Source organism: Lotus japonicus, chromosome 4 (genome assembly GCF_012489685.1).
Source record: "Lotus japonicus ecotype B-129 chromosome 4, LjGifu_v1.2".
Taxonomy (NCBI): domain Eukaryota; kingdom Viridiplantae; phylum Streptophyta; class Magnoliopsida; order Fabales; family Fabaceae; genus Lotus; species Lotus japonicus.
Window position 1 is genome coordinate 69,594,923 of NC_080044.1, and position 26,851 is coordinate 69,621,773.

At 35.8% G+C, this 26,851-nt stretch overlaps 2 protein-coding genes across 3 annotated transcripts; both read left to right on the forward strand.

Moving 5' to 3' along the window:
* Nucleotides 1-5,054: 5,054 nt before the first annotated feature.
* LOC130711985 (RING-H2 finger protein ATL64-like) lies at nucleotides 5,055-6,155 on the forward strand. Its single transcript, XM_057561800.1, has one exon. The coding sequence runs from the start codon at nucleotides 5,329-5,331 to the stop codon at nucleotides 5,761-5,763; it is 435 nt and encodes a 144-aa protein (XP_057417783.1). The 5' UTR covers nucleotides 5,055-5,328; the 3' UTR covers nucleotides 5,764-6,155.
* Nucleotides 6,156-9,216: 3,061 nt separating this feature from the next.
* LOC130710841 (brefeldin A-inhibited guanine nucleotide-exchange protein 5) lies at nucleotides 9,217-26,831 on the forward strand. 2 transcript variants are annotated; one of them, XM_057560214.1, is made up of 33 exons: nucleotides 9,217-9,664; nucleotides 9,813-9,885; nucleotides 9,998-10,202; nucleotides 10,327-10,448; nucleotides 10,532-10,590; nucleotides 11,987-12,044; nucleotides 12,130-12,214; nucleotides 12,289-12,501; nucleotides 12,580-12,638; nucleotides 12,725-12,794; nucleotides 12,875-12,943; nucleotides 14,222-14,344; nucleotides 14,430-14,483; nucleotides 14,585-14,673; nucleotides 16,097-16,193; nucleotides 16,297-16,395; nucleotides 16,506-16,697; nucleotides 16,816-16,926; nucleotides 17,016-17,200; nucleotides 17,490-18,113; nucleotides 18,233-18,650; nucleotides 19,597-19,836; nucleotides 19,929-20,052; nucleotides 20,131-20,279; nucleotides 20,455-20,811; nucleotides 21,690-21,856; nucleotides 21,943-22,205; nucleotides 22,446-22,612; nucleotides 22,695-22,808; nucleotides 23,848-23,984; nucleotides 24,074-24,401; nucleotides 25,224-25,319; nucleotides 26,372-26,831. In XM_057560214.1, the coding sequence occupies exons 1-33, from the start codon at nucleotides 9,553-9,555 to the stop codon at nucleotides 26,432-26,434; spliced, it is 5,322 nt and encodes a 1,773-aa protein (XP_057416197.1). In that variant the 5' UTR covers nucleotides 9,217-9,552; the 3' UTR covers nucleotides 26,435-26,831. The 2 variants fall into 2 exon arrangements, with proteins under 2 accessions (XP_057416197.1, XP_057416198.1); XM_057560215.1 differs by having other exon boundaries at nucleotides 9,218-9,664; nucleotides 12,298-12,501.
* Nucleotides 26,832-26,851: the final 20 nt, after the last annotated feature.

Genomic DNA, 26,851 nt, shown 5'->3' on the forward strand with positions numbered 1-26,851 from the left:
TTCAAGTTGGAGAACCGAAACAGGAAATTGTCCCCTGCAGGTTCCAATTAGTGACGGAAAACTGATGTTTGTGACGGAATTCGTAACAGAACGTGATTTTGCAATTTCCAACATGTTCTCAGCACCAAAACACTATTTCAAACCATTTTGGTTCATCTCAACCCCAAGTGACTTTAGAGATCAAATATAAAGACATACTAATTAAGAAATTAAGGCTTTTACCATGAAAATGAGAAGGTAATGCGCCGACGGCATCCTCTGCGTGGTGGAGCTCACGATGGTGCTCGGGTCCTTTCTATGGAGCTCTCCATTCATAACCAGTAGAAGGAGAATGAAGGTGGTGGCTCGTGGAAGAAGCAAGAAGAAATAGCCATGGTGAGAAGATGAAAAATGATGTTGATGAGGAAGAAGAAACATGGTGCATGTACGTGCGTGGGCAGCAAAGGAGAAGAACATGTTGGTGGCCATTTAATTCATGAAGGAGAAGGGAAAGTAAAAGAATGAAGAAAGGAATTGGATTAACATGTTACAATAGCTTCAAAGTGTGATGCTACATCTAAGCCACTTATGGGTACATATATATAGGCTCCAACCAATGCTTAAGGGTGAAGGAAATGAGGTAGCAATTGCCACGTCCAAATTACAGCAAGGAGGAGGTGTAATGCATGCAAATCTAGCATGAGGTGGGAAGCATGCAGCATGAGGGACGTGGAGTACTTGCAGCATGCAAGCATGAGGTGCTGCTTAGATAGAAATATGTAACAAGTAGGAGGTGGCAAACATGCACAATTAACAGCACGTTGGAGACCAAATGTGAGGCTGAAAGTGTCACATTAATGAAGAGATAAATAAAAGTGTGAGATTGATTTATATAGTGTAGGATTTTACTCATAGAGTTAAAGAGAAAATATAGAGATGGTATAATACTATACCAAAAATTATGGAGAGCTTTATAAATTAATAAAATATGAATTAGGATTACTTCGAGCAAATTAAAATGATCAATGAATAAGGAAAAGAGTAAGAACTAAGCCAACAAATGATTCGAGATAGTTAGAGCAGACATTTTCTCTGGTACAAGCAAAAAAATTATGGGTCAAATACAGGAGTGACATGTACCAATAGAAAAATTACACTTGGATTTATTAATTAATAATATTGTGGACTTCTTAAAACTCTGAATCAACCTATAAGTTTATTGTAATTATAAACTAACCCCATAACCTTCTCTTTTTCGAATTCAGTCCTCTTGTTAGGTGAAAAAATTGTGGACACTAGATTAACTTTTTCAGATAATTTTTTCATCTACTTTCACATCTGTTCTTCGTTTGGCAACTGGTTTAGGGTAAAAAAAAAAAAAAAATCTTGGCACAGGACTGACGGAGACAAAGTAAGCACAAACCCAAAATCTTTTACTTTTTTCATTCACTTCCAAACACAAAAGAACCAATATAATCCGTAATAGGGGAAAAGCAAATAGGTAAAAAGTTGAAATTTTTCCAACAGATGAATAGTTCTTCTCTATTACACACGGCCAAAAAATGAAGTAAAGGGAGGAAACAAAGGAAAAAAAAACAGGGCACACGCGGAGGAGAGAGAGAGATCTGGGCGGCTCAGCCATGCCGTTCGCGGCAGCGAAGAGAGTGCTTTGTGAAGGATCCGAAGCCTTTGGTGGTGGTAGCCCTGAGCACGGTGTGCGGCGTGGTGACGTCGAAACAGAGGGAGAGAAGCGAAGGAGAAGAGAGCAAAGAGGAGATCAGTGATGAGGGAGAATGGCGGCGCCGGTTCCAGGGAGAAGCGATTCGCAGTAGCGAGGAGTTGAACTGAAGGATAAGAGAAGGAGATTGTGAGGGAGAAATAAAAGAACAGAGCAGCGAGGACGCACAGGGTGTTCCTGGTCGCGGTGGCAGTTTGGCATCTCCGGCGGCGTGGTGGCTTCACGGTGGAAGGCAGGACTGGCATCTTGGGGCCTAATTTGTAAGGATTACAAATACTGGGTTTGAAGAACATCAAACCATTTTCCTATTTTTGTGTGTTGCGATGGAAGCAAATAATGGAACCCTAAATATTAATTGTGGTTAAAAACTAAATTTATAGAGGTAATTATTAAAAAACATTGGACATATATTTAGTAAACTAAAATTCAACTGGGGTGATAACGTAAAAAAGAATCCAGTCAGCTCTTACTTATTCACGTCATATTAAATGGACAAAGATTATTGATACACTTCACTTTTGTAGTCTACACTCATTTGATTTTATGGGTACCCAAGTATGCACCGTTAGAGCAAATATGACGTTGTCATATTATACATCTAAGCTAGAATAAATTATAAGGAAAATGATAATAATAATTTATTATCATTGGAAGGGGAAAGATAAACGTTAGATAACTCAAGCAGCGTTGAATTGAGTTTATCAAATAAAACAAAGAGTTATGACTTATTAAAAATAAGAAGACTATAATATTATTTCTATTTTCAAGGAAACTCTAGAAAATAAAATATGTTGAAATGAACTCTAAGTTAATAACTCCCATGATTCGAAATACAATTCGAGTCAGGAAAATAACATAAAAATAATAGGATAAAAACACTCAATTAATTAATATAAAGAAAACAAACAAAAGTTGATTATTTATTTCGGGGTCTTACAGTAATCATTAGCACTTTTATTCCCAACAGATCCTAAATTGCCAAAAGTGACCTTGAAGTGTTTGGAAGAGAGAGGAAAATAGAGGGGAAGGATGAATATAGTACATGAATAGTATCAAAATCATTTTCCTTCACAACTGTGGACGGAAAACAAGAAGGTGACAAGAAGATTTATGTAAAAGACATCAATGTCCTTATGGTTGTTGTGTTCTTTCTCGCATGTATTATTTTTACGGTTTTTTTTACATAGCATTATTCTTACGTTTTTTTGGTACAGGTATTATTTTTACGTTTACTCAACTTTTTTTTTTCTTTTGATTTTTATCTTTTACCTTCTCAATTCCATTTAAATAACTTGACTAGTGCAATTTTAATTTTTCGAATTAAGTAATGCCGTGAAATGTCTAGCATTAAAGTATACATTCTATTTATAATATTTAAAATATGATTTTAATATAATATGTTTCCTATAATAATAATATTTTTAAAAGTAAATATAAGGATATAACTATGATATTTTTTAAGTTTTATAAATTTATTTTAAAAATACCTTAATTTATATAAATATTTAACGATTTATGTAAAAAGGGTAAAATAGTAATTGTGTAAACATTGCTCTCACTTTTCCTTTCCTTCTTCTTTCCTATTCCCTCAATCCAAACATCTTCAAAATCACATCATTTTTCTTCCTCATATATTCTTTCCTCTTACATTCCTTCCGCTCATTTTTCCTTCTTCATCCAAACAGAGCATTTGAGATAAAAGTGATTGAAACTTTTTTATAAATTAGGATGAAAGTAACCAAGAGAGTTGACGTAGTGATTCAGCGCATCATCCGTTAGGCAAGTAGCTATGAGTTCAATTCTCAACTGTTGTGAATGGAAGAACTCATTAGCTAGCCTCTATTGCTTGTGTGTTGACCGTTAGGCAATGAATTAATTTCACGGTTGTCGGATGAGGTACTGTGAAGACAAAAAAAATACGATTAAAATTCGTTCACGTTGTATTCAACTAATATATATATATATATATAAAAGATACATTAAAATATAAATTTTACCTTGTATATCCGCACGATGGTAAAATAACTTAACATGTGACCACAAAATAAATCTGACTACTCTTTAAATCTCGCGCATAACATGAGCTTTCTAGTATAAAAAAATTCGCTTATAATATAACTAACATTTTCCCATCATATTTTCTGTTAAATCATTCATGTATTCTCACACCTTATTGGTTGAATATTCTCTCCTTACTTTTAGTACCAAAGTTTGTGGGGCTATATAATAGTTCTCTTAGTAATTTAGAGAGAGAGAAAGGGAGAAAAGGGAGAGAAAAAATGACCCCAAGAATAGAATTTACATATCCATTGAATATAAAATGTTGCTCCAATTGTATTAGCTGTGGTGAGCCATTTGGTTAAGATTTTAATACACTGGCCTCTGATATTGACCGGCTAATCACACGCGGAAGAGTCTCAAAGACTAGTCGGCGACCCTTTATTCCTAATCACAAAAGGACGGTGGATAAACATATATCAGAGTGAAGTCTCAATCTCTCTCAAAGTATAAAAGTTGGGTAAAATAGTTTCTACAATAATAAAATGGTGAATTCTGTGGTACCCGTATTTTTTTTCGGGCGTGGTACCTCGTATAGTACTTTAAATTATAATTTTGTTATTTTCTTAAAAAAAATTAAAGATTTATTGTTGCAATTTTTAAGAATTTAAGTTCAATGACTCAATGAACTAATAACATATTGCATTTAAGTTTGTTTATATTGTTCAATGCACGATTTGAAAAATTAGGGTTTTAAGTTTAACTTTCAACTTTGAGAGATCATCTAAGATCCTTTCTTGTCAGGATCTTCTTTCTCCATGTCTCACCTATGTTGAAACTTGCAAATCTTCATCCATCATTTTCTTTTCAGTTCAAATTGCCTTATTTTTCTATTAATTTATATCATTCTGGGTACCACACCTTAATCTGGCTTAAGGTACCACAGCAAGCACCTAATAAAATACCCCTCGCAATCTTTTATTATGTTAAATAAAGGTTAACTTACTTTCTTTTTATAAGCCGTTAACTTATTTTTTACAATGGAATAAAACGTTAGTCAAATTAGTTCCTACATTTAATATCATCACGATTTGTGATTGTTAATGTATTCTTCCTTTCAAAAAAGTTACACTTTAGTAGATTGAATTGAATGTGCATAAATAACATTGATCATTTGAAAAAGGAAAACAAAGAAAGAGTGTAGAATAGTGTGAAAGCACAAGGAAAGAAGCCAAAAGAGAAAGAGGGAAAAAAAAAAAGGAGAAAAAAAAGGAGAAAAAAACAGAGTAGCCACCACCACCCCACCCACACATTGGCTTTATAAAGAAGGCATGCTTCTTTGAACTTCCCCCTTTCCTCTTTCTTCTCTCTCAATTACTCCATTGCTGATTATTGGGAGGCCTAACTCAATCTAAAAGCTAGCTCAAGAGTTAAGGTTTGCACAACCATATATAAGCAATTGTTTGGCCACATCTCTAGCCAATGTGAGACTCTAACACTGATAATACATCTCCACAATGAGCTTCTACAATATTGAAGACTCTATCTGAGGTTTCACAATAGGCCAAGGTATATATGAAGCAGCTCTACTCATAGCAGTTCTGAGATGGGTTATGTGCTTGGCTTTCAGAGTTATGAAATCTAGGACACAATCTCTTCACACCCCACCTGAACCTTCTTCTTCTTCTTCATCATGGGAATCTTCCAGTTTCAACCCTCTACCTTTGACCACTTTTGGTGAGATCATGGAGAGGCTGCCAGAAACTAAGGACACGTGTGCTGTGTGCTTGAACCAGCTGAAAATTGAAGATGAAGTTAGGGAGCTCATGAATTGTTACCATATTTTCCACAAGGAATGCATAGATAGATGGGTGGAGCATGACCATGAGAGTGAAAACCACAACCCTACTTGCCCTCTATGCAGAGCCCCTTTACTGAGTTCTTGTTGTCTTTCATCAGAGAGCTCAAGCTGTGTGTCTCCTCCTCAGCCTAGCTGGGCTGTGGAGAGACTTCTCTATCTCTTTGGGGATGATCTGCTTCCATGTTAGCTAGTCGCGTGTTTGGAAAACCTTCTACTACAATTGATTTTGAAGCCGAAATCAATTCCGCAGAGAAGCTTCTGTGAGCAGCTTCGGGCGTGTGTCAGAGTCGATTATGAGGAAAGGGAAGCGAATCTAAACATGCTGATGATTTGTTTATGAAATTATAAACTATGCAAAGATAGATTAGGGAATTCATTATTTGTTGAGTTTTCACTGTGATCATCGTCACAAATATTATCTGAGTTGAAATCCTCTTGCCTTGTTGGGTGCTGCAGCAAGATAATAAGTTAGATACCACCACACAAATTAGCTAGCTATGAGTTTGTGTGTTTGTACATATAAGTTTCACATTTAACTTATATTGCTTCTAATATATTCCATAATTGAATTTATGGTTATCTAAGTATTGTAAAAATAATAGGGGCCATATTTTCTCCTCCCTTTCCTCAACTTGCAATCTTCGACTTATGTAAGATCCACTGTGGTAGTATTGTATTGCATATCAAGAATGCAAGCCGCATGGTGTCGTCATTTGATCCTTCACTTTAAATGGGTCTCGCAGACTCTAGTTAATTGATTTATGGTTTGATAGGTTTTTGTTTCTACACTTAGAAAAATAAAGAAAGCTTAAAAAAAGGCAAAACTAGACCAGAAAGTCCAAACACAAAAAAGATGAAGTTGGAAGTAGAAAACTTTCATATCCAACAATTAGATGCATCACGAGACCCTTAATAAGCGAACACATCTGCAACTAGATTAAGCTCATGGGGAACATGAGAGAAAGTAACTAAACTAATCTCAGTTCAATATCTCTTGAGTTGTGATTATCTTCTCCCTCAACTAGTAATTATAAACGTCTACATCATTAGTAAGAACATCAACAACTTCCCTGCAGGCTGCAATCACACGCATATACAATATCATGATACTTCAACCGTCATACGTGTCAAAGACCAAACTTCACAACTAGTAACTCCACAAGAAAAGAACTCCGTCATCATAACTACCCAAAAAGCCTGAGATCAATCTCACATAAGAATCGCGAAGAGCCCCTCCTACTTCTATCTCGTTCGCATCGCTCAACCAATTTCTATCCACTGTGAGTTCCTTGTTGAGCTCAACAATTGTAGTCGAAGTTGGATGCAACGAGCTCCAATTTTGCCATTTGTGAATACAAATAAAGATCCGATGAACAACGAACTTGATATTCTAGTCATGAACCTCAAATATATGATTGTTTCTCCATTTCCAAATCCACCATACAAAGCTCCGATATTTCGTTGCTGCAACAACATGAAAAACTAGTGAGAAAACATTACATTTTCTGGAATCGCAAAGAGAAATGTGCTAAGTACAACCCAAACATCCCTGAAGTGCGGACAATGTCAGAACAAGTGGTCCAAGTCTTCGGTGGGAGCTTCACACCTTGGGTAGTTCACAATACCACTAAGATGACAGTGATGCCTCTTAAAATTAATTGAAAGAGCATTATTTCAATCGGCCAAAACAAAAAATGAACTTTTCAAGCACGACTCAATTCCTGATCATCTTCCACATTCTATGACCAGAATTCATCATCAATTCACCATGTATAAGCCGGAAACATATATACACTAAATCGCCTAGACAGTATGATCTGATAGTTTAAAATTTTAATTTAGTCCGTGAATTAAACATACAAAAAATTGGTTTCAATACTAAATAATATTTGTGATACCACGCATCCATTACAGTTGTTCAATATATACCAATTTTACTAAAAAAAAAATAAAAAAGCACACGCAAGATAGATGAAAGTGAAATTATTTCAGAAAAAAAAGTGATACTAACCTGAGATATATTTTAAAAGTATTGATTAAAATCAAATATTAATCACTTTAAAAACACAAATTACCCTTTAAAATTATCTATGTTCAGTGCATTGCATAGTGTTCTCACTTTTTTTTTTGTCAAAATTGTGTTCTCACTAAAGTTCATGACCATGTACGTTAATGTCCACACAGAGATCCAAAATGAACCAAAGTGGATTCAATAGGCCCGAAGTTATTTGACTCTATGTATTTTTAGGACACTGTTTTCTTTTATTTGAAATTTAGGACATTGTTTTCAAAGACCTACAATTGCTATTTCATATATTTTTTTAATTTCTAAAATACTAAATACCCATCGATAAATATCGACACACACTCTGATTTGCATACCGCAACTAATTCTTTTAACAATTCTAATCATTATTATCTTGTTGCCCTCTCTTTTGTAGGTAACAAGTCTTTAGTTGATCACGAGTTCCTTTACTCCTATTGGTTCAATGGTTAGGGACTTAGCCAATATAGGACAACCAAACAACTAAAAATATGGAATTTTGAGCAACCAACACCATGGGAGACATGGTTTAAGAAGTGGGAGCCTCTGCGGCAGAGGCGACAACAGGGTGTGATGGTGGCAGAGGAGTCGAGGAGGCATGGTGCATTGACGATGGAGGAACGAAATAAGGTTGACAATAGAGGAATGAAATTAGCACCGGTGACAAAGTAGATGGGGCACATCGAAGACAAAGTTGACATATTGTGAGGAAAGAAGGTTGTTTATGTAACTTAGCCATTTAATTATTGTTTGATCTTGTCCATTTAAGCCTTTTTATTAATATATCTAATCTAATGGCCAAGACAAAACTTCTCCAACCTTTATAAACAATGTAGAGACCATTAATCCATTATGGACAAGGTCCATTTATAGAGATGCTATCTGAAATCAAAATTACATTATCTAATTATGAAATTGATTTTTTTTTAACTCAAATTTCTGAAATTATATTTGCATTTCCGAAAATGTAAGCAATGAATGAAAAAAAACTATATTTTATGTTTTTTTTAAGGAAAGCAAAACTGCATTAAAGAGAAGGTATAGAAGGCATTATATCAACATTTACCAAGGATAAAAGCTTCGGCAAAACCTCCTCCAACCATACAAAATTAGGAATAAGTAGCGTATTTCCATTCCAAAAAACCACAACACGATTTCCACACTGACGCATAAACGATAATGAAACATAATTGGAGCTAGAAGCAAATCGACAACAATCTTTAATATTAATAGCTAAATAGGATTCTCTGAGATCTGATTTCTTCCACCACCAATAAAGCTTAAGGCAGTCTATTTCAAAGCAAACAAAACAAAATCCCAAGTGATAAAGTTGAAAACATACACTCACACATCTGAAACTCTAGTAAGCATACATTTACCATCTATGAAGTTGAAAAATATGTTGAGAAACATATTTAGGATGTGTAGATAAGTTTTTTTTAGTCAATGACAAATATCATCTCTTATTTAGAAAACAGTTATATATCTCTCTTAATAAATAAATGTGTTTTTCTGAAATTCTTACCACGGGACCAATCACTCAATAACTTGTTAGTGGATGTGTAAATAAGACTCTTCAAACGTGTAAAAAGCAATTCCCTGCATATGAAAAAAAAAAAGAATATTGCACTGTAGTTCCTTCCTCTTCCAAAATTGAGCTTCGTTCTAAATCTCAAACATAGTTTGGGCACTGGGTGAAGAAACACTCAAAGAGAAACAGATCTACACCTTTCATTCTCTCTTTTTCATCTTCCATCCATCTCTCAGATCTCTCTCGCCGGCATCGGATTCCGTCGCCGTCGGAAAACTCACGATCTCGTTTCGATTTCGGATGATCTGGATTCACCTGCATTTCCTCCAATTTCGATTCCGGATTCAACACCGTCATTGATCTGTGCGAGCATTTGATTGCTCGCAAGAGAGTGTGTGAAAATGGCTGGTGGTGCCGCCGGTGGTTTTCTCACTCGAGCATTCGATTCTATGCTCAAGGAGTGTTCTGGCAAGAAGTTTCCTGAACTTCAGAAAGCTATTCAGAATTTCACAGGTTTTTAACCCTAGATCCCTCTTTCATTTCCTCAATCATCGCAATTTCAATCTGTATTTTGATATTTTAGTGTTCAATTGGTGTCAATAGTTACGATGCTGTTGATTGATGTTATTGAGTTTTGTTTCCTGCTTTGTTTTCGTTACAGATATCACGAAAGAGGCTAGCCAGAGAAAGCAGAGTGAGCCTAATCAAGCTGCACCGTCACCTGAATCCGCGAGGTAAAATCATGTTTGATGGATTATCCTTGTTTTGTGAAATGAGATCGGATTTCTGTTAATGGACCTGGTTCGTATTGATTTATACATTTGAATTATTATGATTTGGTACTAGTGCGAACGAAACTGAAGATGGAGCGGTAACTAAACCAGAAGCAGATCAGTCACATAAGGCTTATAGTGGAAATATCACAGTTATCTTAGCTAATGCTGGGAATGCGCTCGAAGGAGCTGATGCAGAACTTGTTTTAAATCCGCTCCGTCTTGCATTCGAGACGAAGAGCTTGAAAATCCTAGAACCGGCTTTAGATTGTCTTCATGTATGTGCATGCTTTCTTGACTCTACTCAATAAGTTGTTTAAACATTGGTTCTAGCGATTGTGATTTGTAATCATACTAAATTGGTAAAAGCTTACTTATTCTGGCTAATTCCTGTTAATACAGAAACTTATTGCGTATGACCATTTAGAGGGAGATCCTGGGTTAGATGGTGGTAAAAATGTCCCATTGTTTACAGACATTTTAAACATGGTGTGCAGTTGTATCGACAATTCATCACCTGACAGGTATGCAAATCACTTCATATAGGCAACCTGACTAGATATGTGTTTCTTGTCACACCTATTCATTTTTAAGAATCAATATGCAGTACTATTCTCCAAGTGCTGAAGGTACTTCTTACTGCTGTAGCTTCTGCAAAATTCCGAGGTATGTTTATTCTAACGGAAGTAAATTGATTCATCTATTATGTATGTCTGCTGATGTAATGTCTATATGTGGACATACAGTCTGTGGTCATATAGTGTCTAAGTTTCTGTACTAGGTATCTTGCAATTTGTTGTGCATGGTAAATCAATAACTTTTCTGTATGTGTAAATTATTAATGTGACGTCTATTTAAAGCATAGAAGGATGTTTTAGCAAATGGAGCTTAATTTGTATGTTTAAGTGAATGTGATATTCTGTTCTCAATGTTTTCAAGAATTTTCTCTCATTAAGTTACCATTGCAGAGTGATGGTAAAATAGTAGGCTTAATCTTATCATCATATGTAGTTTTTCTGTAGAAGTAAGGAACTTTTGTTTTGCTGCATTTTTATTAGAGGGGGAAATCGTAGATCAATTTACGTTTTTCCTTAATTTTTAAGTTGTAAATTTCTGTTTTATCTCTGAAAAAGTGACGAAGCTTCTAGTCTAAAGTTTGGCCATTAATGGAGGTATGGTCTGTTAATAAAAGGCCACTTGAAAATACCAACTACAGTGATTGATGTAATTCTTCTTAATTTTGAACTCTATCGATTCACTTCCTTTTTGATCACTGGTTTCTCTCACTATAGATGATGTTTCATTTTTTGGGTTGGGGAAGGACATTTCATGGGAAGTGTTTCTTTTTTGGAGGCCTTCTTCTGGACTTTACCACCTCCAAATTCTGAATAAAGGTTGGGGCTTGGGGGCATAAACAGGGATTTAGAGTTGCAACTGAAGTTCGACAATAGTTTTTATGATATCATGTTATTCATGCCTATGTTGTAGAGGCAATTCTTGATGCGTTGACACTTTTGAAGAATGAGCTTGGATAATTTAATCAGCTAGGACCCCTTTGCCTATTTATGCTGCTAGCCTCAGGGTTCTGCTGCTTGCCTTTAGGTTTTTATTTGACTTGATTTTCTTCATTTTATTGTAGCTCTTTTTATCAAAATCAAGTATACTGAAACTTGCAATGCTGAATGCTCCAATTAGGCATGATTTGAAAACACTTGATGGTTAACTGTTGTGTAAGAAAAAGTAAAAAGGAAATTTTATTAATAGAAAAGACAAGATTACTAATACATTCCTGCTTTCCTTTCATGCACTTTATAATTATGGGTACAGTTTAAGACTCAGAGCATGGGTTCTGTACAAATTAAATGTATTGTACTGCATGCATTTTCTGTGCTTGTATTGTCCTTTCACCACGTCAGCCTAATCATTTATCTTGGCAAGAGAACCACCTTTTGCAACTTGTAGATGTTTATTGCATTCTGTGGTGCTCTAGGATGCTTTTTCTTTGTTTTTAATATATTTATGTATAACTTTGTGATTTTGAATCCTTATTTATGTTGTTCAGTACATGGCGAACCTTTGTTGGGAGTTATCAGAGTATGCTATAATATTGCTCTGAATAGGTATTAATCATTTCTAGTTTGTCTTCAAGGGTTGTTATTAATATTATTAATCTATAGCATTGAGTTGCATTGTTTGGATTTGCAGCAAGAGTCCTATAAACCAAGCAACATCAAAGGCAATGCTGACCCAGATGATCAGCATCGTTTTCAGGAGAATGGAAACTAATCCCGTGGGTCTTTTTGCTTAATGTTATGCATGTTTGGCATATTGCTTTTGCAGTAATTTTTGTGAGTAATGCCTTAGAATTTCCAGGTTGAAACTTCATCTGGTTCTGGTGGACACACAATTACAAAAGCTGCTTCAACAGAGAATTTAAACACAAAATCTGATGAAACTTCTGTGGGAGAGTCAAATGAAAAAGAAATGACTTTAGGTGATGCACTTAGTCAAGCCAAGGATGCATCCCCAACATCTCTTGAGGAACTTCAAAATCTTGCCGGGGGTGCTGATATCAAGGTAAATCAATTGAATAGTTATATATTGAATCCACTTTAACTTGCCCTTATTTTGACAAGATTGTATTGTCCTGCATAGGGCCTTGAAGCTGTACTCGACAAGGCTGTGCATACCGAAGATGGTAAAAAAATAACACGGTATGAATATGAGATAGTACTTTGTGATATCCATTGTATTTTTTACTCAGAATGGTTGCTCAACTTTTAAACTTAATTCTGTCAAGTGGGATTGATTTGGAGAGCATGAGTATAGGACAACGTGACGCTTTGCTGGTGTTCCGAACTCTCTGCAAGGTTGGTTCCCTCACTTTAATGATAGCATGGTGGTTAATTTCTTGTGAAGATCTTTATACTCCCTACTTTAAATTTGGCAGATGGGTATGAAGGAAGATAACGATGAAGTTACAACCAAGACAAGGATTTTGTCCCTTGAGCTTCTGCAGGTTATACAGTGATTTCCGCTTGATATTACTTTAAATTAATAAGTGCAGTATAATGCAATAGAATATTATGTTACCTGTAATGTCGTAGAAGTTATTGTTTGCATTAATTTATATGGGCCAACTTGCTGGTGTATTTTATTTTCTGTGACAGACTAAGGTGTTCAATGATGTTGCCTTTGGTTGAGTTAAATTCACATTTATTGTAGGGATAATGCGAGGAAGAAAAGTTATAATATTATTTTTTAGGCTGTTATTTGTATTTAATGCAATTTTTAAGAGCCTTGTTGTACTTTCTAATTCTTCTTTTAGCCAAAAACAAAAAGAGATTTTTTTAGGTATTAGTTTACAGAAGTGTAGTTGTGTATGCATTGGGCGGACTACTTTGAATTACTTCATAGTACTAGAATTACCAGTTACCACAATCCTTTTGAGCTGTGTCAAGTGGTTGATTTTTTTCACCCACACGGTAGATATTTACATCAATTTCCTTCTGGATACTTTAAATAAATCATGTTATTAATGAAAGTTAAAACGGTACATATCTTAATCAAAATGCATGATTAAGTGTCCATGTATTAGTGTCCATGGATTATTTGCTACAGATAATATAAAAGCTATTTGTCTCTTCACCTAACAATCTAAGATTTTGAGATACGTAGTTTAGGACATGGTAAAAGAGCCTCTTTGACTAAGTGGCCTAAGATTGATCATTGCCACCCCTAATATTCTAATGAAAAGTTGAATTTCACATCATTGTCCATACTTCAAGCTTAATCGGTTCTTGATCATGTGCGAGACCTAATAACCTAAGGTTTTGAGATAGTTTGTTCATGAGATTATTGTATTTTTAATATTTACCTTAATTTTTTATGAGTTAACAAATTTTTTTGGCAACCTTTCCTGACAATGTATCCCAATAGTTAGCCACTTAAAGATTCCTCCAAGAAAGATAGAAGATGAAAAGTAAAGGCTTAAAATCTTCAGAAATAGAGTGCACTATAATACTACCAATAGCTACTGCAATTGCACTGTTAGCTCAAGAAATGGCATGTTGAATAATCACACTGAGACGGAACAATTCATTTCTTATTGCTGATTAATATAGTTTCCTGTTGTGCCTGTTACTGTAGCATTAAGTGGGAGTAGATTATAGGAGAAAGGCTGATATATAAATATCCATACTTGTTCATCTATGTTTGATATTCAAGTTTTTCATTCTTCTGAGAGTTACTGTATTGACTGTTCAGGTTTCACAATTACACTTTTGTCGTGTCTCAGGGTTTGTTGGAGGGAGTTAGCCACTCATTTACAAAGAACTTCCATTTTATCGATTCAGTGAAGGCGTATCTTTCATATGCATTGTTGCGAGCTTCAGTTTCACAATCCCCTGTCATATTTCAGGTTTTGTAGAACTAGATTATCTTTCTTTGCATATGTTTTAGGATTCATTTGTAAGTTTTGTGATATCAATCTTCTTTTGTGGCAGTATGCAACTGGAGTATTCTTGGTGCTCTTATTGCGATTCAGGGAGAGTCTCAAAGTATGCAAGCCATTTTGAGGATCCTACATAAGCTTCTCAGCAGAAAAATGCTGTTAACTTGACGACTCTTATTTATATTTTCACTACTTTTTTGTTTTCAGGGTGAAATATGCATCTTCTTTCCGTTGATAGTTCTTAGACCACTGGATGGATTAGAATTTTCTGTCAACCAAAAACTTAGTGTTCTTCGGTATAATGTTCTTCCTAATTGATTAAAAATTCCTGTCTAAAAAATTCTATTGATGAACCTTCATGATGTTTTGTTTGTAATTTTTTCCTTATTATTTGTTGAACATTAATTAAATAGAACTATTTTATGTCATTGTTGAACCATGCCATAATGATATGACAATGATATCTTGCTTGACTACAACAATATTGCTTTGGGATATTAATTGGGATATTTCTGAACTAAAAGACTACCATAGAGCGTGTTAGGAATTATGATCCAATTGTAAGGTATGAGCATTGAGTCCCACATTGGAAGTGTGAGATTCTAATGTTGGGTTTATAAGACCTTGGACTCTCCAACTACAAAGGCTCGCTTTTGTGGTATGGTTCTCTCAAGGTTCTTAACAATTGGTAGCAGAACCTTCTAGCATGTCTCCCGGCTGCAAACCAGCTGTGCGGGTGGTGATGCCGACATTGCAGTGTTCGCCCGGGACTAGTCGAAGAGGCTAGTGCACAGCCAGCAGCCCGTATGGCTGCGGAGCATGGTGGAAAGTTACGTGGTTCTTATCAATTGGTAGCAAAACCTTCTACCCTGTCTCTTGGCTGCAAACCTGCGGTGCGGGTGATGATGCCAACATTGCAGTCTTTGCCCGGGACTAGTCGAAGGGGCTAGTGCACAGCTAGCAGCCCGTATGGCTGCGGAGCATGGTGGAACGTTAGGATCCAATTTCAAGGTATGAGACTAAGTCCCACATTGGAAGTATGAAATTCTGATGTGGGGTTTATAAGGCCATGAGCTCTCCAACTACAACGGCTAACTTTTGTGGTCCGGTATTGTCAAGGTTCTTATCAGAGGACTTTTAGGACCTTTCTGATAAATTGGGAATGATAGATATTCCATTCACTTGGTTGAGAGAGAATGTACTGTTGAGTATTATTGTAATTAGTACTACATTAGGGCAGATTATTTCCCCTTTTTTTGTCCTGTACAGTTTTTTTTTGCTTTGTTTTCTTTTTATCGGGACTGATTTTCATCCTGAAATATATATCTATTCTAGAAAACTACTCCCTCCGTTTCAATATAACTGTCCACTTAGTGAAGATGCACACATATTAAGAATGCAATAAATTTTGTTAACTTTTTAAAACATTATATGTATTTTCCTATTTTACCCTTTAAAATGCATTATTATCTCATCATTTATTTTACTTATAGGGGCATTATATAGAAAAACACCAATTAATGCTTCATTGGAATTATAAGTGGACAGTTATTATGAAACAAAAATTTTCTCCCTAAGTGGACAGTTATTTAGAAACGGAGAGAGTAGTTGCTAGCATGAGCACATACTGTAAATAACTTGTATACAATTTGAATCGAGAAATAATATTATGGATTTATTCTTTCAAATTTATTAATCTGGTTTAGCTTGGGCTTGCAGGATGCTAGAGAAAGTATGTAAGGATCCACAGCTGCTTGTTGACATCTTTGTGAATTATGACTGTGATCTTGAGGCGCCAAACTTGTTTGAACGAATGGTATGATATCAGATGATCTTCTATGGCATTGTTGACAGCATTTAAATTAATTATGTGTTCTTTGGTGAATATAATCTCTGCTGTCTTCCAATTAAATGTGTAGGTTACAACTCTGTCCAGAATAGCACAAGGGACTCAAAATACTGATCCGAATTCAGCTGCTGTTTCTCAAACTGCTTCAGTTAAAGGTTCATCACTTCAAGTAGGTTTAGTTGTTGTCTTTATCATTGAAAAATATTGATTCATCGATTGACATTTTCTTAATGAACAGATAAAGTACCTGATTGACTCCATTTTTTTAAATCTTTCCAGGGCCTTGTGAGTGTGCTTAAATCATTGGTTGACTGGGAACAATCACATCGGGAGCTGATAAAGTTAAAGAGTGATCAGCAAGAAGGGGTTTCAGCTGAAGATTCTCTTGAAGTAAGATCCAGGGAGGATGTAACTAGTGATTTTGAGAAGGCTAAGGCTCATAAGTCAACATTGGAGGCTGCCATTGCTGAGGTATAGATCATATGTTCTTTAAGCTTCTTAAGAGGGAGGTGAAATTTGTCTTATCCTTCCCTGGCATAATGATCAAACTGTAGTTGGGGGCTGACTTATGGTTTTAATCGTCTTTTAGTTCAACAGGAAGCCAATGAAAGGGGTGGAGTATCTAATATCAAATAAGTTGGTGGAAAACACACCTGCTTCAGTCGCTCAATTTTTGAAAAACACCCCAAATTTGGATAAGGTTTTAACTCTCAAATAATACAATTTAGTTTTTGTTCAATCATTACTTTCAAGTTTAGTTTTGATTATATAACTGTTGGTTGCTTTCAGGCTACCATTGGTGACTATTTAGGCCAACATGAAGAGTTCCCCCTTGCTGTGATGCATGCTTATGTAGATTCCATGAAATTTTCTGGGATGAAATTTCATACTGCAATCAGGGAGTTTCTTAAAGGGTTCCGACTTCCTGGGGAAGCTCAAAAGATAGATCGAATCATGGAAAAATTTGCAGAGAGGTAATGTTTTTTGTGTATGCAAGTTGCAGGTAGTGGTTGTCTGTCTTTAGAATTATGATGGGTTTATCCCAATTATTCCAAGTAACCTGTGATTAAGATCTCTCTGTATGTTTCGTTTCCTTATATGTGAAATCTTCGTTGATTGTGAGGTCAAAATGACCAATTTCAGTTGGTTCAAAACGTGGTTTTATGCATGAAGTGTCTTATATAATGAGAATTCTACGTTTACTGGTAATATATACTTTTTGTACTAATAGCAGTGTCTTTTTGTGCATGTTGTCTATGTCAGATACTGTGCAGACAATCCAGGCCTTTTTAAAAATGCAGATACAGCATACGTTCTTGCTTATGCTGTCATTATGTTAAATACTGACGCTCATAACCCAATGGTATGGCCTAAGATGTCCAAGTCAGATTTTGTTCGTATGAATGCTAGAGATGATCCAGATGAATGTGCGCCTAGGGAACTACTGGAAGAGATCTATGATTCCATTGTTAAAGAAGAGATTAAAATGAAAGATGACACATCTTTTCTGGGAAAAAGCAGCAGACAGAAATCAGAAGGTGAAGAAGGACGCCTTGTCAGTATTCTTAACCTGGCACTCCCCAAAAGTAAGTCAGCAGGAGATGCCAAGTCTGAAAGTGAGGCTATCATTAAGAAAACACAAGCTATATTCAGGAATCAAGGGGTGAAACGAGGAGTTTTCTACACTGCCCAACAGATTGAACTTGTAAGGCCCATGGTAGATGCTGTTGGGTGGGCTCTGCTTGCTACTTTCTCTGTAACTATGGAGGAAGGTGAGAATAAGCCTCGTGTTGTTCTGTTGATGGAGGGTTTTAGAGCTGGAATACACATCACATTTGTACTTGGAATGGATACCATGCGCTATGCATTTTTAACATCTCTGGTCAGGTATGATATTTTCCTACATTCCTTTATCGCCTCACATCCCCGAAAAGTTGTCACTTTTACTATTATAAGTTATTTTCTTTTCTTTATTTTAACATTTAATTTCTTTCTGGACTACTCAGGTTCACTTTCCTGCATGCCCCAAGGGAAATGCGTAGTAAAAATGTGGAAGCTTTACGGACACTGTTGGTTCTTTGTGACTCAGACATGAACGCCCTTCAAGACACATGGAATGCAGTTCTAGAATGTGTTTCTCGCCTTGAATTTATAACAACAACTCCTGCAATTGCTGCCACTGTCATGCATGGATCAAATCAAATCTCCAAGGATTCTGTTGTTCAATCTCTGAGAGAGTTATCTGGGAAACCTGCTGAACAAGTTTTCATGAATAGTGTTAAACTACCTAGTGATTCAGTTGTGGAATTCTTCACGGCTCTCTGTGGTGTATCTGCTGAGGAGCTAAAACAAACCCCAGCTCGTGTTTTCAGCTTGCAAAAGCTTGTTGAAATTAGCTATTACAATATGGCTCGTATACGTATGGTAAATCCTTTAATCAAATTGCACATATTTCCTTTTTCATTTTGATATTTCACATCTTATAAATTTCCTTTTTTTGGGGTGGGGGGGCTAATGACCTTTAATTTTGTTAAATTTTGTTTTCAGTGTATTGGCTCAAATGTATTGTTTACTTAGAGGAAAAGCCATTTTAAGTTAATTGATTGAATTAGTTTATGCATATGTTATGAGTGCACATATGGCAGAAGTAAATCCCAATTAAGGTCTATGAAAGGAGATCTAAAGAAGCTTTAGGGAATCCTAATTCCTAACCCATTGTACTCATTTTCATTGTGCAACTAACTCGGTAACCAACTTAGAGTTGTATTGGCTCAAATTTATTGTTTACTTAGAGGAAAAGCTGTTTAAGTTAATTGATTGGATTAGTTTATGCATATGCTATGCATGCACGTATGTCAGGAGTAAATTCCAATTAAGGTCTATGAAAGGAGATGTAAAGGAGCTTTAGGGAATCCTAGCCCATAGGATTCATTTTCATTGTACAACTAACTCAGTAACCAACATATAGTTAGTTGGTTAGTAGTTACAAGAAAGGATAGTTAGTTATAGTAATATAAATAAGGGGTATTCGGATTGTAAGATTGGGGAATTCTAGGGAGAGAAGCTAAGGCTCTCAAAACTCTCAGTAGTTGTATCCATTTTTCTTGAATAAAATCAATTCTTTTTCTTATTTTTTGATGCCAGTTCTATCAATATAGATTCTATGCACCTGTGTAAGTTTTTGACAACCACAGTGGATTGATTTGAAAATGTGATTTTGCTCAAGCTATCTGTTATATTAACATCAATACCCACTAGTTTCATCCTTTTAATTTGTTGACTTATTGCACATTCCCATTCCATGTACCAATAGTGCCTTGCGATACTGCTCTGGGGTGCATTTCTAAGCTCTAATTGTTATGTTTTTCAGGTCTGGGCCAGAATCTGGTCTGTTCTAGCAAATCACTTTATATCAGCTGGGAGTCATCATGATGAAAAAATTGCTATGTATGCCATAGATTCTCTAAGACAACTTGGTATGAAGTATTTGGAGCGTGATGAGCTGGCCAATTTTACTTTCCAAAACGATATTCTCAAACCATTTGTTGTTCTTATGCGGAATAGTCAAAGTGAATCCAAAAGGAGACTAATTGTTGATTGCATTGTTCAGGTGTAGTGGTCATAAGGTTTTATTCTTCCATTTGTGCTTAGTATCATTGGATATCTTTACTTAAATTCACTCGTTACTGTTGCCTATTGCAGATGATAAAATCTAAGGTTGGGAGCATTAAGTCTGGGTGGCGTAGTGTATTTATGATTTTTACGGCTGCTGCAGATGATGAACTAGAATCAATTGTTGAGAGTGCATTTGAAAATGTTGAGCAGGGTAGGAATGAGTTTCTTTGATCTTGTCGTTGCTGTCTTTTGTTGCAATTGTGGTGTATCTGACACTGAATTTTTACAGTCATCTTAGAACACTTTGATCAAGTAGCGGGAGACTGTTTCTTGGATTGCGTAAATTGTCTCATCAGGTTTGCCAACAATAAAACATCACATCGAATTAGTTTGAAGGCTATTGCACTCTTGCGGATCTGTGAGGACCGTCTTGCAGAGGTTTGTTGAGCTATCAGTTGGAAATTACATTTACATATTATATGTGTGTGTGTGTGTGTGTGTGTGTGTCTTTATGTGTGTGTGTATATATGTGTATATACTATATATACATATGTGTTTGTGTCTGTGTGTGTATGTCTTGCCCTCCTCTAAGTGGTTTTATTTGTTTGCTAAGGGCCTTATTCCTGGAGGCACTTTGATGCCTATTGATGCTACATTGGATGCGACTTTGGATGTAACTGAGCATTATTGGTTCCCAATGCTGGCTGGTTTATCTGATCTGACATCAGATCATAGACCAGAGGTCAGAAGTTGTGCACTTGAAGTCTTATTTGATTTATTGAATGAAAGAGGTAGCAAGTTCTCTACACCATTTTGGGAGAATATTTTCCATCGAGTCTTATTTCCAATTTTTGATCATGTGAGACATGCTGGAAAAGAGAGCTTTATTTCTACTGATGATGATTGGTTTCGTGAAACAAGCATACATTCGCTTCAGTTGCTTTGCAACCTTTTCAACACATTCTATAAGGTAAAGTACCAACTAAAACAGTATTTCTTTCTTTCTTTATTTCTTTTAGCTTTGACTGTTTATTGGCCTGATAGTTTAACATTATATGCATAAACGGGAGCTTGTTAAGCTTGGTATTAAATTTTAGTACATGCAATCAAATGCATCATGAATGCAACAACTCAAGTACTTGCACAAAACTCAAGTACCAACCACAGGGTTGGCATTTGACACCAACTCTTGGATGCAACATTCGCTTCTGGGATTTGGGTGCTTTCTTGATATATTGCTGGAGTTGGCATGGAATTCTCTGTAAAATATAAAATATAAAAAATCAGTGAATTATGTTGTTCCATACTTCCATACAACATGGAGATTATTATTATTATAGGAAAATTCAACCAGCAACTTTAGAGCTGTTGTTGGTCCGTTTGTTGGTTATAAAGGAAAAATTCCACCCTTTATTTGCAGAGTTGTTTCCACCCTTTATTTGCAGAGTTGTTTTAGAGACTCCAGTGATTTCTGAATATTGATTGTTTTCCTATTAACAAGTATCAATAGAACTATGAGCATTGTTCTACTGATTTCTTCTATTCCTTTCTTTATTGAAAATTAATAAACAGGAAAGAGATATGTTAGATTAAATTTTAGGTAATATAGTAATTTCTATAATTTACTATTTATGTACATCCATGTGAATTTTTTTGTAAATTTTATGTTTAAAAGTAAATTTATTGGACATGGTCTTACTTGGAACCTGCATTGACTGTTAATTTCTTGGATTTGATCCATCTGCTATGTTTTATCAAATCATATGAATTTTAGGGCATTTAGTTTCAGTATTATACAATTGCTGTTAAATTTTAAAGAAGATTATTCATGAGGAATCTTGTTTCCAGGAGGTTTGTTTTATGCTGCCGCCATTGCTGAGTTTGCTTTTAGATTGTGCCAAAAAGACAGATCAAACTGTGGTCTCAATATCTCTCGGTGCGTTGGTGCATCTAATTGAAGTAGGTGGTCATCAATTTAGTGAAAGTGACTGGGACATGCTACTTAAAAGCATAAGGTGCAAATCCTTTCCTATTTTGTGAAAATGCATTGGAATTAATCTGAAATTAACTATTGTGCATTTATTTATTCTTGCTTCTCCAGAGATGCTGGATACACAACGCAACCTTTAGAGTTGCTTAATACTTTGAGTGTTGAAAATATCAGAAACCATGGGGGCATTGTTAGGGATTCTGAGGACAATGCAGATGACAGTGTTACCATTAAGTCTACTGACAGAGAGGTAGTGAGTGACCATCAACATGAGGTCAACAGTAATGGGAACTTATCCCCACTTGCATCCTCAAATGCAAATGCTGATGGAGTTGAAGATTCAGTATCACAGACAAATATAGATCAGTCTGAAGGTTTGATATCTTAAATTTTTAGTTGGGTGTGTTTGAGAATGCTCTTATTTCAGTAAAAATAACTGGGAAGCAATTTCAATTATTGAAAGAAATCATAAAATTGAAATGGCTTAATTTAAATCCCTCCGCTTCATGCTGGGACTTTCGAAGATACTATAAAAAGAAAAATGAGGTGGGGACTCGGCATTAATGGCATTGGAAGAAAAAATGGACTTCGCATTGAATTATTTATTATTGTAGGCCTTCCATCTCCATCAGGAAGAACTCCCAAGGCTGCAGATGGAGGAGGCCTCCAACGGAGTCAAACCTTAGGTCAGCGGATTATGGAAAATATCTTCCTTCGGAATCTTACTTCAAAATCTAAAGGCCGTGTATCTGATGCTTCACAACCATCTTCCCCAGTAACGGTATATGCCTTCTTATGGTGAAAATGTAAAATTTACTTTTGGACTACTGCGTGGATACATCCCTTATTTTCCTCCATTTTAGGTTATTGATACCGTAGAGCCTGATACCAAGAATGAAGAGAGTCCTTTGCTAGCAGCTATCAGGGGAAAGTGCATCACCCAATTATTGCTCCTTGGTGCAATTGATGGTATTCAGGTTTGTATATTTATATTTTTTCTTTGATTAATCTCTTATTCTCAGGTTTCCCCGAGTTTGTGTTCATGTGAAAAAAAGATAGATAGCCTGAAATTTTTTAAGGCTTTTGCATTTGAAATATATGCGGATATTTTTGTTAGTTTTGCTGCCGATGATTTGGTTGCTTAGAGTCCAAACGGGAGAAGAGGGGAAGGATTGGCCACTTTTCATGCTCTCCAATAAAAGGCCTTATATAGAAGTTAGGCCCAGATCAGAGTTTGATGATGGTATCTTAACCTATCATAGGTCCAATATTTGGCCACCCATAGATGAGCCACCTCAAATGTCCAGTTATGCAAACTTCACGCTTCGGATGTCCAGCCACGATTAATGGGGTGTGTTTAGGTCCTACATTAACTAAAGAAATGACCAAAACAATCATTATAAAGTGGGTGGGATAATCCTCACCCCTAAGTCCCTAACTAGCGTCAGGGGTGGAGTTAGGCTCAAATCCGAGTTCTAAGAAAGCTAGCTTAGGATGGCCACACATATCATTTAAAAGAACTACTTTGGTCATGTTGCTAGTTAATGTAGGACCGTAACACGCCCACTCATACACATGGTTGAACATATGGAGTGCGAAGTTTGCAGAAATGGACATTTACAGGAGGCCCCAATAACTGATCTAAGATAGGTTTCTAATCTTAGAACCCAGGTCTGAACCTAAATCTAGCCTAAAACCTAGCTTAGGGATGATATTATCCTACTCTCGAAGGATGGCTTTGGCGATATCTTTGTTCACTGTGGAACCTCAACAATCGATAACCTTCAGTGCAAAGAAATGAGGTAGAAGGTAATTTGAAATCTCATCCGTTTAAATAGACTTAGTGAAGTGGGGGGGTGGGGGGTTAGAACCCATCTAGCTGTAGCGAAAATTTTCTTGATGGGAATTTGATGGTCAGGTGAAATTTGTCTTTAACCTGGTTGCAATGAGCATTGTCGTATTGGAAAGGGAAGGTCCAATATCTTCTCCCAGCTAAGTTTTTCTAATTATTTGCAGAAGAAATATTGGACAATGTTAAAAGCGCAACAGAAGATTGCTGTAATGGACACTTTGTTGTCTTTGTTGGAGTTTGCTGCTTCATTTAACTCATCCACCAATCTAAGAACTCGCATGCACCAAATTCCTGATGAAAGGTAGTAAAAAACTCAGCACCCGTGTCCATTCTGTTGGAATATCTTTACAATTGGGGTAGATATTTAAGCATCACTAAATTCTTGGACAGGCCACCTATAAATCTTCTTCGTCAGGAACTAGCTGGTACTGGCATATATCTGGACATCTTACAGAAGTCAACTTGTGGGTTTGAAACAAAGAAAGAAAAAAGTCCAGATTCAGTTGGATTTCAAGATGTTGATTCTAGGGAAGACAATGGCTCGAGTATTAAACATTCTGACGCGGAAGAGAAATTTGAAAGGGTAGCTGAGGAGAAACTGGTGTCTTTCTGTGAACAGGTGCTCAGGGAGGCATCTGACCTCCAGTCTAGTACTGGAGAAACCACTAACATGGATATTCATCGTGTCTTGGAACTTCGTGCTCCTATTATTATCAAGGTACAAACTTTATCCTGCTTGATTGTATGTGTCATGGTGTTGACCTGCTTTCTATTCAATGTCATGGTGTTGCCTATCATATACTTGATTAATCATTAATGCATTGTAAATATTCCAGCTGAATTTGAATAAAATAAGGACTTGTTAAGAAATAAGATTTATTGTTATCCATGTAATGGGTATTATACTGACAGTGAACAATATGATGTCACCTCTTAAAAACTTTTGTGCTTTTATTGTTTATTAAAAGCCTTGATTATTATCGTGACATGGCATTTCTTGTTTGTAGTTTGCATTAAAAATTGACATTATTATTTATTAGTGGGAAGCTCAATCAAAATTTACTTAGAAACGATGTATTTGTAGATTGATTTTGATTTTAGTTCTTGTAAAAATGCTACATTTTGCTATCCTCATGTAAGTAGGATAAACTCTCTAGCTGTCTGTCTTCATTGTTATGTATCACATCTTTAGTCAAAACTCAAAAGGCTTATAATCAACAATGTCCTGCCCATGGCTGTTTTAGGGGTGTTGCCATATCCTGTATGTAAAGAGGTTGCGCAGTTGAGCTACATTCTTGGTTTTCTACCTGCTCCTTTCTGTTTTTCTTTTAATATTATCATCGTTTTATTTTTAAATGCTTTGGATACATATTCTGTACATATTTTTCTATTACAACTTTCCTTTTTGTATAAAAAAACTAATCAAAGGGGTCCTTAGCTTGAGTTTTCACTTGCTTTTCCATCTAATTGGATGAAATTTATTGCAGTTTATGTGTTCATTCCTGTATTAATAAACTATTGATTAACCTTGCCCTTTCAGGTGATCCAAAGCATGTGTTCTATGAACAGTAAGATTTTCAGAAGACACCTAAGAGAACTCTATCCTTTGCTAACTAAACTTGTTTGCTGTGACCAGGTAATTTCTTGTTTCCGCAATAATTCAAGGCGCATAGTTAGCAATATTTCTTGGGTGTAATGCACTAGCTAAGATTTAAGGAAATGAGATGCTACCCTATAGAAAAGGAAGTTATTTTCTATTGCATCACAAGCAGTATTGGGACAAGGACACTTCCAAATTCAAGAAAAAAAAAACCTAAAAAGCTATCTAACAGATTTCCATCAGTTGATTTGTCAAAAAAAGTTCTCGTAAAATTTAAAAATGATAAGGTAGTATTGGGGTCTGGGGATTCTTCAGCTGCTGGTACATGTATGCCTCTCCCAGGTAATATTTGGTTGCCATTTGTTTGGTCATTTAATAATAAATACATCAAAATGGTCAACCTGATGACAAAATTGACACTGAAGGACAATTTTGATGTATATTTTGTTGGAGGACCAAACTGAAAACATCTTTGGAAGACCAAAATGGGTGTCTCCTCTAGCTAACCTATCAATTAAGCACAAATAGTTACATGTTTTTGCCAACCACTTGGTGTAATTGGTAAGTGGTCAACAACTTAACATGGACTCAATTTTGGTTATTACACTCGAATCTTTTTAAAGCCAACTGGCCTCAAGCCCTCAATATTTAGATCTTACACTTGTTAATTTCCTTTTGCATTTGGGTATAATATGTTTGTCCGGATTGTATATTCCCAGAAAAATAAAATTAGAGGATTACAGCTCAGGTGTGATGCTATGGTTGGCAAGTGGCAACTACTACTTAGAGGGGTGAACAGTCAGAATGTACTGCTCTTATAAGAAAGCCAGCAAGATAATAAAATTAAACCAGATTTTGAATTCTGACAGCAACATGGATATAGATAGCTTCTGCACATTAAACTAAATAAGTAAATACTAGCAATACCCACTAAGACATGATAATTTGAAAATAATTATGATGTCAATGCCTCTAAAATATTGGATTCCATTAAAGAATTACTGTCGGAATTTTTTCTCTTTTCTTTTCTTGGGGGAGGGTGGATGCCTTCTATTGTGATAAACTGATAACCCCTTTGTTTTGATTAGATGGATGTTCGAGGAGCTCTTGGTGATTTGTTTCAATCACAACTGAAAGCTCTTTTACCATAGCTATCTTACAATGCTGCTGTTAGGATCCTCAGAGATACATACTTCAGTGCACGGCCAATAGCCCGATATGAATTTAAGATGGCTTGGAAAGAAAAAAATATTGTAGTATTTCTGTATCAATCTTTTCATGAAAATTTTGTGCTTGCACTAACAGTTTTGTAGAAAGTCGATAGAAATGTAATTTTGGTTTGACATCCCAACATTCGTTTGCACTTAACTCCATTTGTCTGTGCAGTATTTGGAAAAATAGCTTAAGCTCTTGTTGAGGTTTCCAATCAGGCTTTTGTTGTATCATAATAGCTGTTTACCAGGGAAACCCTTACCTCTTTCATGAGAATTTTACAAACTATTCACAATGTATACAACACGGGCAAAATAGCAGTTCTGTGTACTTTCATTTTTGGCCTTTCTTTTTTA

Bases quoted from the DNA above. Each gene is read 5' to 3' on its own strand.
- LOC130710841 (XM_057560214.1), top strand. From the start codon at position 9,553: ATGGCTGGTGGTGCCGCCGGTGGTTTTCTCACTCGAGCATTCGATTCT. The intron at 10,591-11,986 runs GTATGTTTATTC...TATGTTGTTCAG, and splicing joins AGCTTCTGCAAAATTCCGAG to TACATGGCGAACCTTTGTTG. The intron at 17,201-17,489 runs GTAATGTTTTTT...TGTCTATGTCAG, and splicing joins ATGGAAAAATTTGCAGAGAG to ATACTGTGCAGACAATCCAG.
- LOC130711985 (XM_057561800.1), top strand. From the start codon at position 5,329: ATGTGCTTGGCTTTCAGAGTTATGAAATCTAGGACACAATCTCTTCAC.